Below are 15,779 nucleotides of genomic sequence, written 5' to 3'. Positions count from 1 at the left end.
TACAGGAGGCCCCTAGTACATCTAGTGCGCCAATACTCCTTACTATGCAACATTTAACGGCTGTAATGGATAATTCTATCAAAAACATTTTAGCCAATATGCCCACTTATCAGCGAAAGCGCGACTGCTCTGTTTTAGAAAATTCTGTAGAGCATGAGAACGCTGATGATATGGTTTCTGAAGGGCCCCTACACCAGTCTGAGGGGGCCAGGGAGGTTTTGTCTGAGGGAGAAATTTCAGATTCAGGAAACATTTCTCAACAAGCTGAACCTGATGTGATTACTTTTAAATTTAAGTTGGAACATCTCCGCGCTCTGCTTAAGGAGGTGTTATCCAATTTGGATGATTGTGATTATCTGGTCATTCCAGAACCACTATGTAAAATGGAAAAGTTCTTAGAGGCCCCGGGGCCCCCCGAAGCTTTTCCTATATCCAAGCGGGTGGCGTACATTGTTAGTAAAGAATGGGACAGGCCCGGTATACCTTTAGTACCTCCCCCCATATTTATAAAATTGTTTTCCTATAGTCGACCCCAGAAAGGACTGATGGCAGACAGTCCCCAAGGTCGAGGGGGCGGTTTCTACTCTACACAAGCGCGCCACTATACCCATAGAAGATAGTTGTGCTTTCCAAGATCCTATGGATAAAAAATTAGAAGGTCTGCTAAAGATGTTTGTTCAGCAAGGTTCCCTTCTACAACCAATTGCATGCATTGTCCCTGTCACTGCAGCCGCGTGTTTCTAGTTTGATGAGCTAGGAAAGGCGATTATTAGTAATTCTTCTTCTTATGAGGAGATTATGGACAGAATTCGTGCTCTTAAATTGGCTAATTCTTTCACCCTAGACGCCACCTTGCAATTGGCTAGGTTAGCGGCGAAAAAATTCTGGGTTTGCTATTGTGGCGCAGAGCGCTTTGGTTAAAATCTTGGGCAGCGGATGCGTCTTCCAAGAACAAATTGCTTGACATTCCTTTCAAGGGGAAAACACTCTTTGGCCCTGACTTGAAAGAGATTATCTCTGATATCACTGGGGGCAAGGGCCACGCCCTTCCTCAGGATAGGTCTTTTCAAGACCAAAAATAAACCTAAGTTTCGTCCCTTTCGCAGAAACGGATCAGCCCCAAGGGCTACGTCCTCTAAGCAGGAAGGTAATACTTCTCAAGCCAATCCAGCCTGGAGACCTATGCAAGGCTGGAACAAAGGAAAGCAGGCCAGGAAACCTGCCACTGCTACCAAGACAGCATGAAATGCGGGCCCCCGATCCGGGACCGGATCTGGTGGGGGGCAGACTCTCTCTCTTCGCTCAGGCTGGGGCAAGAGATGTTCTGGATCCTTGGGCGCTAGAAATAGTCTCCCAAGGTTATTCTCTGGAGTTCAAGGGGCTTCCTCCAAGGGGGAGGTTCCACAGGTCTCAGTTGTCTTCAGACCACATAAGAAGACAGGCATTCTTACATTGGGTAGAAGACCTTCTAAAAATGGGAGTGATTCATCCTGTTCCATTAGGAGAACAAGGGATGGGGTTCTACTCCAATCTGTTCATAGTTCCCAAAAAAGAGGGAACGTTCAGACCAATCTTAGATCTCAAGATCTTGAACAAGTTTCTCAAGGTTCCATCGTTCAAGATGGAAACCATTCGAACACTTCTTCCTTCCATCCAGGAAGGTCAATTCATGACCAAGGTGGATTTCAAGGATGCGTATCTACATATTCCTATCCACAAGGAACATCATCGGTTCCTAAGGTTTGCATTCCTGGACAAGCATTTCCAGTTCGTGGCGTTTTCTTTCGGATTAGCCACTGCTCCTAGGATTTTCTCATAGGTACTAGGGTCCCTTCTGGCGGTGCTAAGACCAAGGGGCATTGCTGTAGTACCTTACTTGGACGACATTCTGATTCGAGCGTCGTCCCTTCCTCAAGTAAAGGCTCACACGGACATTGTCCTGGCCTTTCTCAGATCTCACGGATGGAAAGTGAACGTGGAAAAGAGTTCTCTATCTCCGTCAACGAGGGTTCCCTTCTTGGGAACTATAATAGACTCCTTAGAAATGAGGATTTTTCTGACAGAAGCCAGAAAAACAAAACTTCTAGACTCTTGTCGGATACTTCATTCCGTTCCTCTTCCTTCCATAGCGCAGTGCATGGAAGTGATAGGTTTGATGGTAGCGGCAATGGACATAGTTCCTTTTGTGCGCATTCATCTAAGACCATTACAACTGTTCATGCTCAGTCAGTGGAATGGGGACTATTCAGACTTGTCTCCGAAGATACAAGTAAATCAGAGGACCAGAGACTCATTCCGTTGGTGGCTGTCCCTGGACAACCTGTCACAAGGGATGACCTTCCGCAGACCAGAGTGGGTCATTGTCACGACCGACGCCAGTCTGATGGGCTGGGGCGCGGTCTGGGGATCCCTGAAAGCTCAGGGTCTTTGGTCTCGGGTAGAATCTCTTCTACCGATAAATATTCTGGAACTGAGAGCGATATTCAATGCTCTCAAAGCTTGGCCTCAGCTAGCGAGGGCCAAGTTCATACATCAACCATCAGGGGGGAACAAGGAGTTCCCTAGCGATGGAAGAAGTGACCAAAATCATTCTATGGGCGGAGTCTCACTCCTGCCACCTGTCTGCTATCCACATCCCAGGAGTGGAAAATTGGGAAGCGGATTTTCTGAGTCGTCAGACATTGCATCCGGGGGAGTGGGAACTCCATCCGGAAATCTTTGCCCAAGTCACTCAACCGTGGGGCATTCCAGACATGGATCTGATGGCCTCTCGTCAGAACTTCAGAGTTCCTTACTACGGGTACAGATCCAGGGATCCCAAGGCGGCTCTAGTGGATGCACTAGTAGCACCTTGGACCTTCAAACTAGCTTATGTGTTCCCGCCGTTTCCTCTCATCCCCAGGCTGGTAGCCAGGATCAATCAGGAGAGGGCGTCGGTGATTTTGATAGCTCCTGCGTGGCCACGCAGGACTTGGTATGCAGATCTGGTGAATATGTCATCGGCTCCACCATGGAAGCTACCTTTGAGACGAGACCTTCTTGTTCTAGGTCCGTTCGACCCACTCCAGCTGACTGCTTGGAGATTGAACGCTTGATCTTATCAAAGCGAGGGTTCTCAGATTCTGTTATTAATACTCTTGTTCAGGCCTGAAAGCCTGTAACCAGAAAAATTACCACATAATTTGGTATATCTGTTGGTGTGAATCTGCAGGATTCCCTTGGGACAAGGTTAAGATTCCTAAGAGTCTATCCTTCCTTCGAGAAGGATTGGAAAAAGGATTATCTGCAAGTTCCTTGATGGGACAGATTTCTGCCTTGTCTGTGTTACTTCACAAAAAGCTGGCAGCTGTGCCAGATGTTCTAGCCTTTGTTCAGGCTCTGGTTAGAATCAAGCCTGTTTACAAAATTTTGACTCCTCCTTGGAGTCTCAACCTAGTTCTTTCAGTTCTTCAGGGGGTTCCGTTTGAACCCTTACATTCCGTTGATATTAAGTTATTATCTTGGAAAGTTTTGTTTTTGGTTGCAATTTCTTCTGCTAGAAGAGTTTCAGAATTATCTGCTCTGCAGTGTTCTTCTCCTTATCTGGTGTTCCATGCAGATAAGGTGGTTTTGCGTACTAAACCTGGTTTTCTTCCAAAAGTTGTTTCTAACAAAAACATTAACCAGGAGATAGTTGTGCCTTCTTTGTGTCCTAATCCAGTTTCAAAGAAGGAACGTTTGTTGCACAACTTGGATGTAGTTCGTGCTCTCAAATTTTACTTAGCAGCTACTAAGGATTTCAGACAAACTTTGTCTTTGTTTGTTGTTTATTCTGGTAAACGGAGAGGTCAAAAAGCAACTTCTACCTCTCTCTCCTTCTGGATTAAAAGCATTATCCGATTGGCTTATGAGACTGCCGGACGGCAGCCTCCTGAAAGAATCATAGCTCACTCCACTAGGGCTGTGGCTTCCACATGGGCCTTCAAGAACGAGGCTTCTGTTGATCAGATATGTAAGGCAGCGACTTGGTCTTCACTGCACACTTTTTCTAAATTTTACAAATTTGATACTTTTGCTTCTTCTGAGGCTATTTTTGGGAGAAAGGTTTTGCAAGCCGTGGTGCCTTCCATTTAGGTGACCTGATTTGCTCCCTCCCTTCATCCGTGTCCTAAAGCTTTGGTATTGGTTCCCACAAGTAAGGATGACGCCGTGGACCGGACACACCTATGTTGGAGAAAACAGAATTTATGTTTACCTGATAAATTACTTTCTCCAACGGTGTGTCGGGCCCACGGCCCGCCCTGGTTTTTTTAATCAGGTCTGATAATTTATTTTCTTTAACTACAGTCACCACGGTAACATATGGTTTCTCCTATGCAAATATTCCTCCTTAACGTCGGTCGAATGACTGGGGTAGGCGGAGCCTAGGAGGGATCATGTGACCAGCTTTGCTGGGCTCTTTGCCATTTCCTGTTGGGGAAGAGAATATCCCACAAGTAAGGATGACGCCGTGGACCGGACACACCGTTGGAGAAAGTAATTTATCAGGTAAACATAAATTCTGTTTTTCACATCAAACCGCATAACCCTGTCTTTGAACTGACAAACTGGTAACATTATTCTCTAAGGAGATCACATTGGTAACAATATTACCTAAGGATCAGCTCCATTATGGAACACTGCTATTAAGCACATCCTTTCAATAATAGACTTTCTAGTTATCAGTAACTTTCTATGTGTTGCTAACAAATCTGTTTAGAATTTCAGTTAGCTACTTATTTCAATTTTATTTAGAAATTGCAGATCTAATATATGTATTCAGATCAGCCAATCGTACACTTTTAAGGTCATTAGGTTTATAATATATTTCTCCAACATAGGTGTGTCCGGTCCACGGCGTCATCCTTACTTGTGGGACATTCTCCTCCCCAACAGGAAATGGCAAAGAGCCCAGCAAAGCTGGCCACACGATCCCCCCCAGGCTCCGCCCACCCCAGTCATTCTCTTTGCCGTTGTACAGGCAACATCTCCACGGAGATGGCTTAGAGTTTTTTAGTGTTTAACTGTAGTTTTTCATTATTCAATCAAGAGTTTGTTATTTTCAAATAGTGCTGGTACGTACTATTTACTCAGAAACAGAAAAGAGATGAAGAATTCTGTTTGTATGAGGAAAATGATTTTAGCAACCGTAACTAAAATCCATGGCTGTTCCACACAGGACTGTTGAGAGCAATTAACTTCAGTTGGGGGAACAGTTTGCAGTCCCTTGCTGCTTGAGGTATGACACATTCTAACAAGACGATGTAATGCTGGAAGCTGTCATTTTCCCTATGGGATCCGGTAAGCCATGTTTATTACGATTGTAAATAAGGGCTTCACAAGGGCTTATTTAAACTGTAGACTTTTTCTGGGCTAAATCGATTGATTATTAACACATATTTAGCCTTGAGGAATCATTTTATCTGGGTATTTTGATATAATAATATCGGCAGGCACTGTTTTAGACACCTTATTCTTTAGGGGCTTTCCCAAAGCATAGGCAGAGTCTCATTTTCGCGCCGGTGTTGCGCACTTGTTTTTGAGAGGCATGGCATGCAGTCGCATGTGAGAGGAGCTCTGATACTTATAAAAGACATCTGAAGGCGTCATTTGGTATCGTATTCCCCTTTGGGTTTGGTTGGGTCTCAGCAAAGCAGATACCAGGGACTGTAAAGGGGTTTAAAGCTTAAAACGGCTCCGGTTCCGTTATTTTAAGGGTTAAAGCTTCCAAAATTGGTGTGCAATATTTTCAAGGCTTTAAGACGCTGTGGTGAAAATTTGGTGAATTTTGAACAATTCCTTCATGTTTTTTCGCAATTGCAGTAATAAAGTGTGTTCAGTTTAAAATTTAAAGTGACAGTAACGGTTTTATTTTAAAACGTTTTTTGTACTTTCTGATCAAGTTTATGCCTGTTTAACATGTCTGAACTACCAGATAGACTGTGTTCTGAATGTGGGGAAGCCAGAATTCCTATTCATTTAAATAAATGTGATTTATGTGATAATGACAATGATGCCCAAGATGATTCCTCAAGTGAGGGGAGTAAGCATGGTACTGCATCATTCCCTCCTTCGTCTACACGAGTCTTGCCCACTCAGGAGGCCCCTAGTACATCTAGCGCGCCAATACTCCTTACTATGCAACAATTAACGGCTGTAATGGATAATTCTGTCAAAAACATTTTAGCCAAAATGAACCCTTGTCAGCGTAAGCGTGGCTGCTCTGTTTTAGTTACTGAAGAGCATGACGACGCTGATATTAATATCTCTGAAGGGCCCCTAACCCAATCTGAGGGGGCCAGGGAGGTTTTGTCTGAGGGAGAAATTACTGATTTAGGGAACATTTCTCAGCAGGCTGAATCTGATGTGATTACATTTAAATTTAAATTGGAGCATCTCCGCATTTTGCTTAAGGAGGTATTATCCACTCTGGATGATTGTGAAAATTTAGTCATCCCAGAGAAACTATGTAAAATGGACAAGTTCCTAGAGGTGCCGGGGCTCCCAGAAGCTTTTCCTATACCCAAGCGGGTGGCGGACATTGTTAATAAAGAATGGGAAAGGCCCGGTATTCCTTTCGTCCCTCCCCCCATATTTAAAAAATTGTTTCCTATGGTCGACCCCAGAAAGGACTTATGGCAGTCAGTCCCCAAGGTCGAGGGAGCGGTTTCTACTTTAAACAAACGCACCACTATTCCCATAGAGGATAGTTGTGCTTTCAAAGATCCTATGGATAAAAAATTAGAAGGTTTGCTTAAAAAGATGTTTGTTCAGCAGGGTTACCTTCTACAACCCATTTCATGCATTGTCCCTGTCACTACTGCCGCATATTTCTGGTTTGATGAACTGCTTAAGGTGCTCGATAGTGACTCTCCTCCTTATGAGGAGATTATGGACAGAATCAATGCTCTCAAATTGGCTAATTCTTTCACTCTAGACGCCTCTTTGCAATTGGCTAAGTTAGCGGCTAAGAACTCTGGGTTTGCTATTGTGGCGCGCAGAGCGCTTTGGTTGAAATCTTGGTCGGCTGATGCGTCTTCCAAGAACAAGCTACTAAACATTCCTTTCAAGGGGAAAACGTTGTTTGGTCCTGACTTGAAAGAGATTATCTCTGATATCACTGGGGGTAAGGGCCACGCCCTTCCTCAGGATCGGCCTTTCAAGGCAAAAAATAGACCTAATTTTCGTCCCTTTCGTAAAAACGGACCAGGTACTACGTCCTCTAAGCAAGAGGGTAATACTTCTCAGGCCAAGCCAGCTTGGAGACCAATGCAAGGCTGGAACAAGGGAAAGCAGGCCAAGAAACCTGCCACTGCTACCAAGACAGCATGAAATATTGGCCCCCGATCCGGGACCGGATCTGGTGGGGGGCAGACTCTCTCTCTTCGCTCAGGCTTGGGCAAGAGATGTTCTGGATCCTTGGGCGCTAGAAATAGTCTCCCAGGGTTATCTTCTGGAATTCAAGGGACTTCCCCCAAGGGGGAGGTTCCACAGGTCGCAGTTGTCTTCAGACCACATAAAAAGACAGGCGTTCTTACATTGTGTAGAAGACCTGTTAAAAATGGGAGTGATTCATCCTGTTCCATTAAGAGAACAAGGGATGGGGTTCTACTCCAATCTGTTCATAGTTCCCAAAAAAGAGGGAACGTTCAGACCAATCCTAGATCTCAAGATCTTAAACAAATTTCTCAAGGTCCCATCGTTCAAGATGGAAACCATTCGAACTATCCTTCCTTCCATCCAGGAAGGTCAATTCATGACCACGGTGGATTTAAAGGATGCGTATCTACATATTCCTATCCACAAGGAACATCATCGGTTCCTAAGGTTTGCATTCCTGGACAAACATTACCAGTTCGTGGCGCTTCCTTTCGGATTAGCCACTGCTCCAAGGATTTTCACAAAGGTACTAGGGTCCCTTCTAGCGGTGCTAAGACCAAGGGGCATTGCAGTAGTACCTTACCTGGACGACATTCTGATTCAAGCGTCGTCCCTTCCTCAAGCAAAGGCTCACACGGACATTGTCCTGGCCTTTCTCAGATCTCACGGCTGGAAAGTGAACGTGGAAAAGAGTTCTCTATCCCCGTCAACAAGGGTTCCCTTCTTGGGAACAATTATAGACTCCTTAGAAATGAGGATCTTTCTAACAGAGGCCAGAAAAACAAAGCTTCTGGACTCTTGTCGGATACTTCATTCCGTTCCTCTTCCTTCCATAGCTCAGTGCATGGAAGTGATCGGGTTGATGGTGGCGGCGATGGACATAGTTCCTTTTGCGCGCATTCATCTAAGACCATTACAACTGTGCATGCTCAGTCAGTGGAATGGGGACTATACAGACTTGTCTCCGAAGATACAAGTAAATCAGAGAACCAGAGACTCACTCCGTTGGTGGCTGTCCCTGGACAATCTGTCTCAAGGGATGATGTTCCACAGACCAGAGTGGGTCATTGTCACGACCGACGCCAGTCTGATAGGCTGGGGCGCGGTCTGGGGATCCCTGAAAGCTCAGGGTCTTTGGTCTCGGGAAGAATCTCTTCTACCGATAAATATTCTGGAACTGAGAGCGATATTCAATGCTCTCCAGGCCTGGCCCCAGCTTGCGAGGACCAGGTTCATACGGTTTCAATCAGACAACATGACGACTGTTGCGTACATCAACCATCAAGGGGGAACAAGGAGTTCCCTAGCGATGGAAGAAGTAACCAAAATTATTCTTTGGGCGGAGTCTCACTCCTGCCACCTGTCTGCTATCCACATCCCAGGAGTGGAAAATTGGGAAGCGGATTTTCTGAGTCGGCAGACATTGCATCCGGGGGAGTGGGAACTCCATCCGGAAATCTTTGCCCAAGTCACTCACCTGTGGGGCATTCCAGACATGGATCTGATGGCCTCTCGTCAGAACTTCAAAGTTCCTTGCTACGGGGCCAGATCCAGGGATCCCAAGGCGGCTCTAGTGGATGCACTAGTAGCACCTTGGACCTTCAAACTAGCTTATGTGTTCCCGCCATTTCCTCTCATCCCCAGGCTGATAGCCAGGATCAAGCAGGAGAGGGCGTCGGTGATCTTGATAGCTCCTGCGTGGCCACGCAGGACTTGGTATGCAGATCTGGTGAATATGTCATCGGCTCCACCTTGGAAGCTACCTTTGAGACGAGACCTTCTTGTTCAGGGTCCGTTCGAACATCCGAATCTGGTTTCACTCCAGCTGACTGCTTGGAGATTGAACGCTTGATTTTATCGAAGCGAGGATTCTCAGATTCTGTTATCGATACTCTTGTTCAGGCCAGAAAGCCTGTGACTAGAAAGATTTACCACAAAATTTGGAAAAAATATATCTGTTGGTGTGAATCTAAAGGATTCCCTTGGGACAAGGTTAAGATTCCTAGGATTCTATCCTTCCTTCAAGAAGGATTGGAAAAAGGATTATCTGCAAGTTCCCTGAAGGGACAGATTTCTGCCTTGTCGGTATTACTTCACAAAAAGCTGGCAGCTGTGCCAGATGTTCAAGCCTTTGTTCAGGCTCTGGTTAGAATCAAGCCTGTTTACAAACCTTTGACTCCTCCTTGGAGTCTCAATTTAGTTCTTTCAGTTCTTCAGGGGGTTCCGTTTGAACCCTTACATTCCGTTGATATTAAGTTATTATCTTGGAAAGTTTTGTTTTTGGTTGCGATTTCTTCTGCTAGAAGAGTCTCAGAATTATCTGCTCTGCAGTGTTCTCCTCCTTATCTGGTGTTCCATGCAGATAAGGTGGTTTTACGTGCTAAACCTGGTTTTCTTCCAAAAGTTGTTTCTAACAAAAACATTAACCAGGAGATTATCGTACCTTCTCTGTGTCCAAAACCAGTTTCAAAGAAGGAACGTTTGTTGCACAATTTGGATGTTGTTCGCGCTCTGAAATTCTATTTAGATGCTACAAAGGATTTTAGACAAACATCTTCCTTGTTTGTTGTTTATTCAGGTAAAAGGTGAGGTCAAAAAGCAACTTCTACCTCTCTCTCCTTTTGGATTAAAAGCATCATCAGATTGGCTTACGAGACTGCCGGACGGCAGCCTCCCGAAAGAATCACAGCTCATTCCACTAGGGCTGTGGCTTCCACATGGGCCTTCAAGAACGAGGCTTCTGTTGATCAGATATGTAGGGCAGCGACTTGTTCTTCACTGCACACTTTTACCAAATTTTACAAGTTTGATACTTTTGCTTCTTCTGAGGCTATTTTTGGGAGAAAGGTTTTGCAAGCCGTGGTGCCTTCCATTTAGGTGACCTGATTTGTTCCCTCCCTTCATCCGTGTCCTAAAGCTTTGGTATTGGTTCCCACAAGTAAGGATGACGCCGTGGACCGGACACACCTATGTTGGAGAAAACAGAATTTATGTTTACCTGATAAATTTCTTTCTCCAACGGTGTGTCCGGTCCACGGCCCGCCCTGGTTTTTTTTTTTTTAATCAGGTCTGATATTTTATTTTCTTTAACTACAGTCACCACGGTACCATATGGTTTCTCCTATGCAAATATTCCTCCTTGACGTCGGTCGAATGACTGGGGTGGGCGGAGCCTGGGGGGGATCGTGTGGCCAGCTTTGCTGGGCTCTTTGCCATTTCCTGTTGGGGAGGAGAATGTCCCACAAGTAAGGATGACGCCGTGGACCGGACACACCGTTGGAGAAAGAAATTTATCAGGTAAACATAAATTCTGTTTTTTACTGATGCCGGCATCTTTTTTAGGAGTCATCTATAAGATTTATTTTTTACATTCAATATTGTTATAATAAATATTTATTTATTTGAACATACATATCCGATCTGATTATTATAATTTATTTTTTTTGGCAACAAAGATATGCAATTTTAAATTAACCACAACATTATATTTAATATTCTATATCACTCTTTTTATCTTCAACCTATTTACATATGTCTACATATTTTGCCTACATTTTTCTTACATATTGATGTACTATTTCATATGAGTTTTTTGTTAGAGTTTTCGGCTCTCAGCTATTCGTTAGCGCTATCCCTCCCAAACACTTTCTTTTGAATCCAAGAGTGTACTTTATGAGGTTAGCACACTCTATCTTGGGATTAGCTAGGAGTGTAAGAGTGTAGTATCCCTAATTACACCCTACATTCACAACCAAAGATTTTCGTCAAACATCTTCTTTGTTTGTTGTCTATTCTGGAAAGCGTAGGGTTCAAAAGGTTACGGCGACTTCTCTTTCCTTTTGGCTGAAAAGCATCATCCGTTTGGCTTATGAGACTGCTGGACAGCAGCCTCCTGAAAGGGCTCATTTTACTAGAGCGGTAGCTTCCACATGGGCTTTTAAAAATGATGCTTCTGTTGAACAGATTTGTAAGGCTGCGACTTGGCCGTCGCTTCATACCTTTTCAAAATTTTATAAATTTGATACTTTTGCTTCTTCGGAGGCTATTTTTAGGAGAAAGGTTTTGCAAGCAGTGGTGCCTTCCGTTTAGGTTCCTGTCTTGTCCCTCCCTTCATCCGTGTCCTAAAGCTTTGGTATTGGTATCCCACAAGTTAGGATGAATCTGTGGACTCGGTACATCATGCAAAAGAAAACAAAATTTATGCTTACCTGATAAATTTCTTTCTTTTGCGATGTACCGAGTCCATGGCCCGCCCTGTCTATTCAAGACAGATAGTATATTTTTTATGTAAACTTCAGTCACCTCTGCACCTTATAGTTTCTCCTTTTCTTCCTTGGCCTTCGGTCAAATGACTTGGGGGTGGAGTTAAGGGGGGAGCTATATAGACAGCTCTGCTGTGGTGCTCTCTTTGCCACTTCCTGTTAGGAAGGATAATATCCCACAAGTAAGGATTAATCCGTGGACTCGGTACATCGCAAAAGAAAGAAATTTATCAGGTAAGCATAAATTTTGTTTTTTTGCCATGGACTTTTAAGCCCGGAAGAGCAACTTCTTTCTTTTATAGACAACCGTATTTTGTCAGCAGAACTTAAAGCCTTTTGTTCACAAGGCTGTAAACTATGTTTATGGTTCAAAAGTAGAGTACAAGGTAGCTAGCCACTTCTCAGCACAACATAGTGACTATATTGGTATGAATACCCAAACACTGTTGGAAATTGGTTATCCCACTTCAATTAGGGACAGTCAATTTCAGATCAATGGGTGCTAAATGTAATTTTAGGAGGCTATGACCTAGGATTGGGCAACATGCTAAATCTTCCATAGTAGGGCTAGAAAAGGGAACATAGTTTTCCAGTATATAGGTGAAAAGCTAATACAGCTGAAGTAATCCAGGACAAATAGAGGTTTTAATCTGAATTATTTCTGGTAAATAAATGAGATGGCTTGTGTGTCTAGAACTAGAGAACTCAACAAAGACTTCAGCAATATGCTTACATTGTAGTATGTTTATGAGCTCATTAGGTCTTTTGGTTATTGAATTATGTGTGAATCACTATTGTAATTTCAGTATCAATGTTTTTATGCTCCTAGATATTTTTTGTGGCTGCTATCATGTGACATTTATCACAGCAGTGAAAGAGGCAGTAGTTGTCTGTGCCTAGGTAGAGACTCTCATGTTAGGTACATTATTGAGACCTGCACCTGGGACTTTTCATCTGCTCTTTTCATATCATAAATTACCCATCATCCCTTAAAATACTCTTAATAGGTAATTTTGTAATGGAAAATCAAAACTCTTTATGGTCCTTCTCTGCATTTAGGTATGTAGCAGTAGAATACAGCTGAATATCTTTGGCAATGTTCTTTCATTGCCTTTATTTAATTGGTCAACACATTAGCTGGTTATCTACTTTTGCAAAGATTGGATTATTTGCTGAGATCTCTCCAACCTCTGCGATTTCACTGACCTCACCAGCCTTTCAAGCTGCACCAGTTTCAATGATGTTCCTAATCAGGTCATAGACAAGAGGAGAAATAAGTGAGATTCAGTGAATCATCGATCTGGTGAAGTCAGAGAGGTTAGAGAGACATATTAGTGAATTTTGTTTCATTTGATTGAGATTCAAAATACATCACATAGATATATGTTCTAAATTGCAATACCAACCAGAATTCATACCTTCAGCTGAGGAGAGAATACTCTCACAATTTAAATACGTTTTTAGTATTTGTGTTAATTCATCAAAATTTACCTTTCACTCCTGTTGTGAAAACAAACTTACTTTTTAAACTTAAATGCAGCTCCAGCTTCCTCTGGTCGTCGCAGGCAATTTCTGATGTCAGAAATGATGGATAGGTCGTCCTCCAATCACGGCTTCTCCCCCCCCCCCCCCGTGTCTGATTCAACGCCGTGATTGGAGGAAGCCGGATTCCTCATTTTAGACCCAGGAAGAGGCTTTGCAACGGGTGGAGGAAGCTTGAGCTGCTGTCAAGGTGAAAAAATACCTTTTAATAACACGAGTGAAATGTAAATTTTTATGAATTAAAGTGCCCCTGATTTTAATCGAAATTTAAAAAACCGGGCACTTTAAAGTGAATGTAAATTTTGAGGCTAAACTACAGCTCGGGACCAGCAGAGCTCTACTGGTCCTAAACAGAAACTGCCGCTTACCCAATCAGAGCTCAGATAACGTTTCTACTTGGGACCAGTACTTTAAATATATGTTTAACCCCTGCAAAGGGTCACTAGTCTTAATTTCTTTTACTATAAGGCACCTTAAGTTGTAGACTGCAATCCAGATGTGCGCTCCTAAGATACTGTTGGACAATAACAAAATCAATTTTATGTCTTCAGAAACGTTCATGTTTTATTCTTAGAAATCAGCACCTATTAAATTGTAGATTGGTTAGTAGTGGTAGTAGGTTTTAATCTTTTTTTTTTTTTTTAAAATAACCTTTTTATTAGAATGAAAATAAACATGATTCATCTTTTCTGTAGGACGTTTACAACTGGAGGCAGAAAAGCAACAGCAGAACATCAGGACTCGAGACTTACTCATAAAGACATTGGCAGGACAGCTTGAATTAGATGGTTATGAACGGACTCCTTTTAATGAGAGGCAAATTAAGAGCTTTCAAAAGCTTGTAAAAGAAAGACAAGAAAGGGACGATGAGCATGCAGAACTGATACTGGTAAATATTTTTTTTTTTTTTTTTTTCTTGAGGCTGGAGACATCGAGTGAGATGGGCGCGGCCTATTTTCGTGCCTCAGATGCGCAGTTAGTTTCTCGCAGCAAGCTCTAACTCCTGAGGGCCCTGGTGGATGTTTTGGGCCAAATCGAAGCTTTAACCCCACATTTACTATCACTGAGGGCAGGTAGGGCCACAGCAGGGCTGTGGCAAGGTGCTGAGGGTGTTTTTTCCGGATCTGGGCCTATTTTCAATCCGGTTTGCACATTAAAGGGTTGATTGTTAAAATACCATGTGGGGCAATCTTAACTACATATATTGTGTCTGCTTACAAAATTTTGAAAAATTTGGTGCATGTTTAGGCTGTTTTGCAGAACGTATATGCTTTTTTTCTCTTAAAGGCGCAGTACCGTTTTTTAAGATTGTTATTTTTTTCACTAAATAAAGTGTTTTCATGCTTGTTTGTAGTCATTACTAGCCTGTTCAACATGTCTGACATTGAGGAAAGTCAATGTTCAATATGTTTAGAAGCCATTGTGGAACCTCCACTTAGAATGTGTCCCTCATGCACTGAAAGGTCAATAAATTGTAAAGAACATATTTTAGCTACTAAAAGTATGTCGCAGGATGATTCTCAGTCAGAAGGGAATCAGGTTATGGCATCTAATTCTCCCCAAGTGTCACAACCGTTAACGCCCGCACAAGCGACGCCAAGTACTTCTAGTGCGTCTAAATCTTTCACCCTGCAAGATATGGCCGCAGTTATGAATACTACCCTCACAGAGGTTTTATCTAAGCTGCCTGGGTTGCAGGGGAAGCGCAGTGGGTCTGGTGTGAGAACAAACGCTGAGCCCTCTGACGCTTTATTAGCCATATCCGATGTACCCTCACAATGTTCTGAAGTAGGGATAAGGGATTTGCTGTCTGAGGGAGAGATTTCTGATTCAGGATATATGTTCCCTCAGACAGACTCAGATATGACGGCTTTTAAATTTAAACTAGAACACCTCCGCTTATTGCTCAAGGAGGTTTTAGCGACTCTGGATGATTGTGACCCTATTGTAGTTCCAGAGAAATTGTGTAAAATGGAACAAGGGTAAACAGGCCAAGAAGCCCGCTGCTGCCACCAAGACAGCATGAAGGGGTAGCCCCCGATCCGGGACCGGATCTAGTAGGGGCAGACTTTCTCTCTTCGGTCAGGCTTGGGCAAGAGACGTTCAGGACTCCTGGGCTTTAGAAATCGTGACCCAGGGGGTATCTTCTAGATTTCAAAGATTCTCCCCCAAGGGGGAGATTCCATCTTTCTCAATTGTCTGTAAACCAGACAAAAAGAGAGGCGTTCTTACGCTGTGTAGAAGAACTATATACCATGGGAGTGATCTGCCCATGGTATATAGTTCTTCTACACTCCCATGGTATATAGTTCTTCTACACATCCTTCAAGATGGAGACCATTCAGACTATTTTGCTGATGATCCAGGAGGGTCAATATATGACCACCGTGGATTTAAAGGATGCGTATCTACACATTCCTATCCACAAAGATAATCACCGGTTCCTCAGGTTTGCCTTTCTGGATAAGCATTACCAGTTTGTGGCTCTTCCCTTCGGGTTAGCCACGGCTCCCAGAATTTTCACAAAGGTGCTAGCGTCCCTTCTGGTGGTTCTAAGGCCGCGGGGCATAGCTGTGG

At 43.4% G+C, this 15,779-nt stretch overlaps 1 protein-coding gene across 1 annotated transcript in view; it reads left to right on the top strand.

Moving 5' to 3' along the window:
• The window catches only part of RAD50 (RAD50 double strand break repair protein), a 917,823-nt gene that overhangs the window by 480,822 nt on the left and 421,222 nt on the right, over positions 1–15,779 (top strand). Inside the window, exon 9 of the mRNA XM_053719284.1 lies at positions 13,898–14,091. Within this exon, the coding sequence (XP_053575259.1) occupies positions 13,898–14,091 (194 nt within the window). The remainder of the gene's footprint in view (positions 1–13,897; positions 14,092–15,779) is intronic.

The sequence above is a fragment of the Bombina bombina genome, chromosome 6 (assembly GCF_027579735.1).
Source record: "Bombina bombina isolate aBomBom1 chromosome 6, aBomBom1.pri, whole genome shotgun sequence".
In the NCBI taxonomy this organism is placed as follows: Eukaryota; Metazoa; Chordata; class Amphibia; order Anura; family Bombinatoridae; genus Bombina; species Bombina bombina.
The sequence above is the reverse complement of the archived record's forward strand: the minus strand, read 5'-3'. Positions and strand labels throughout refer to the sequence as shown.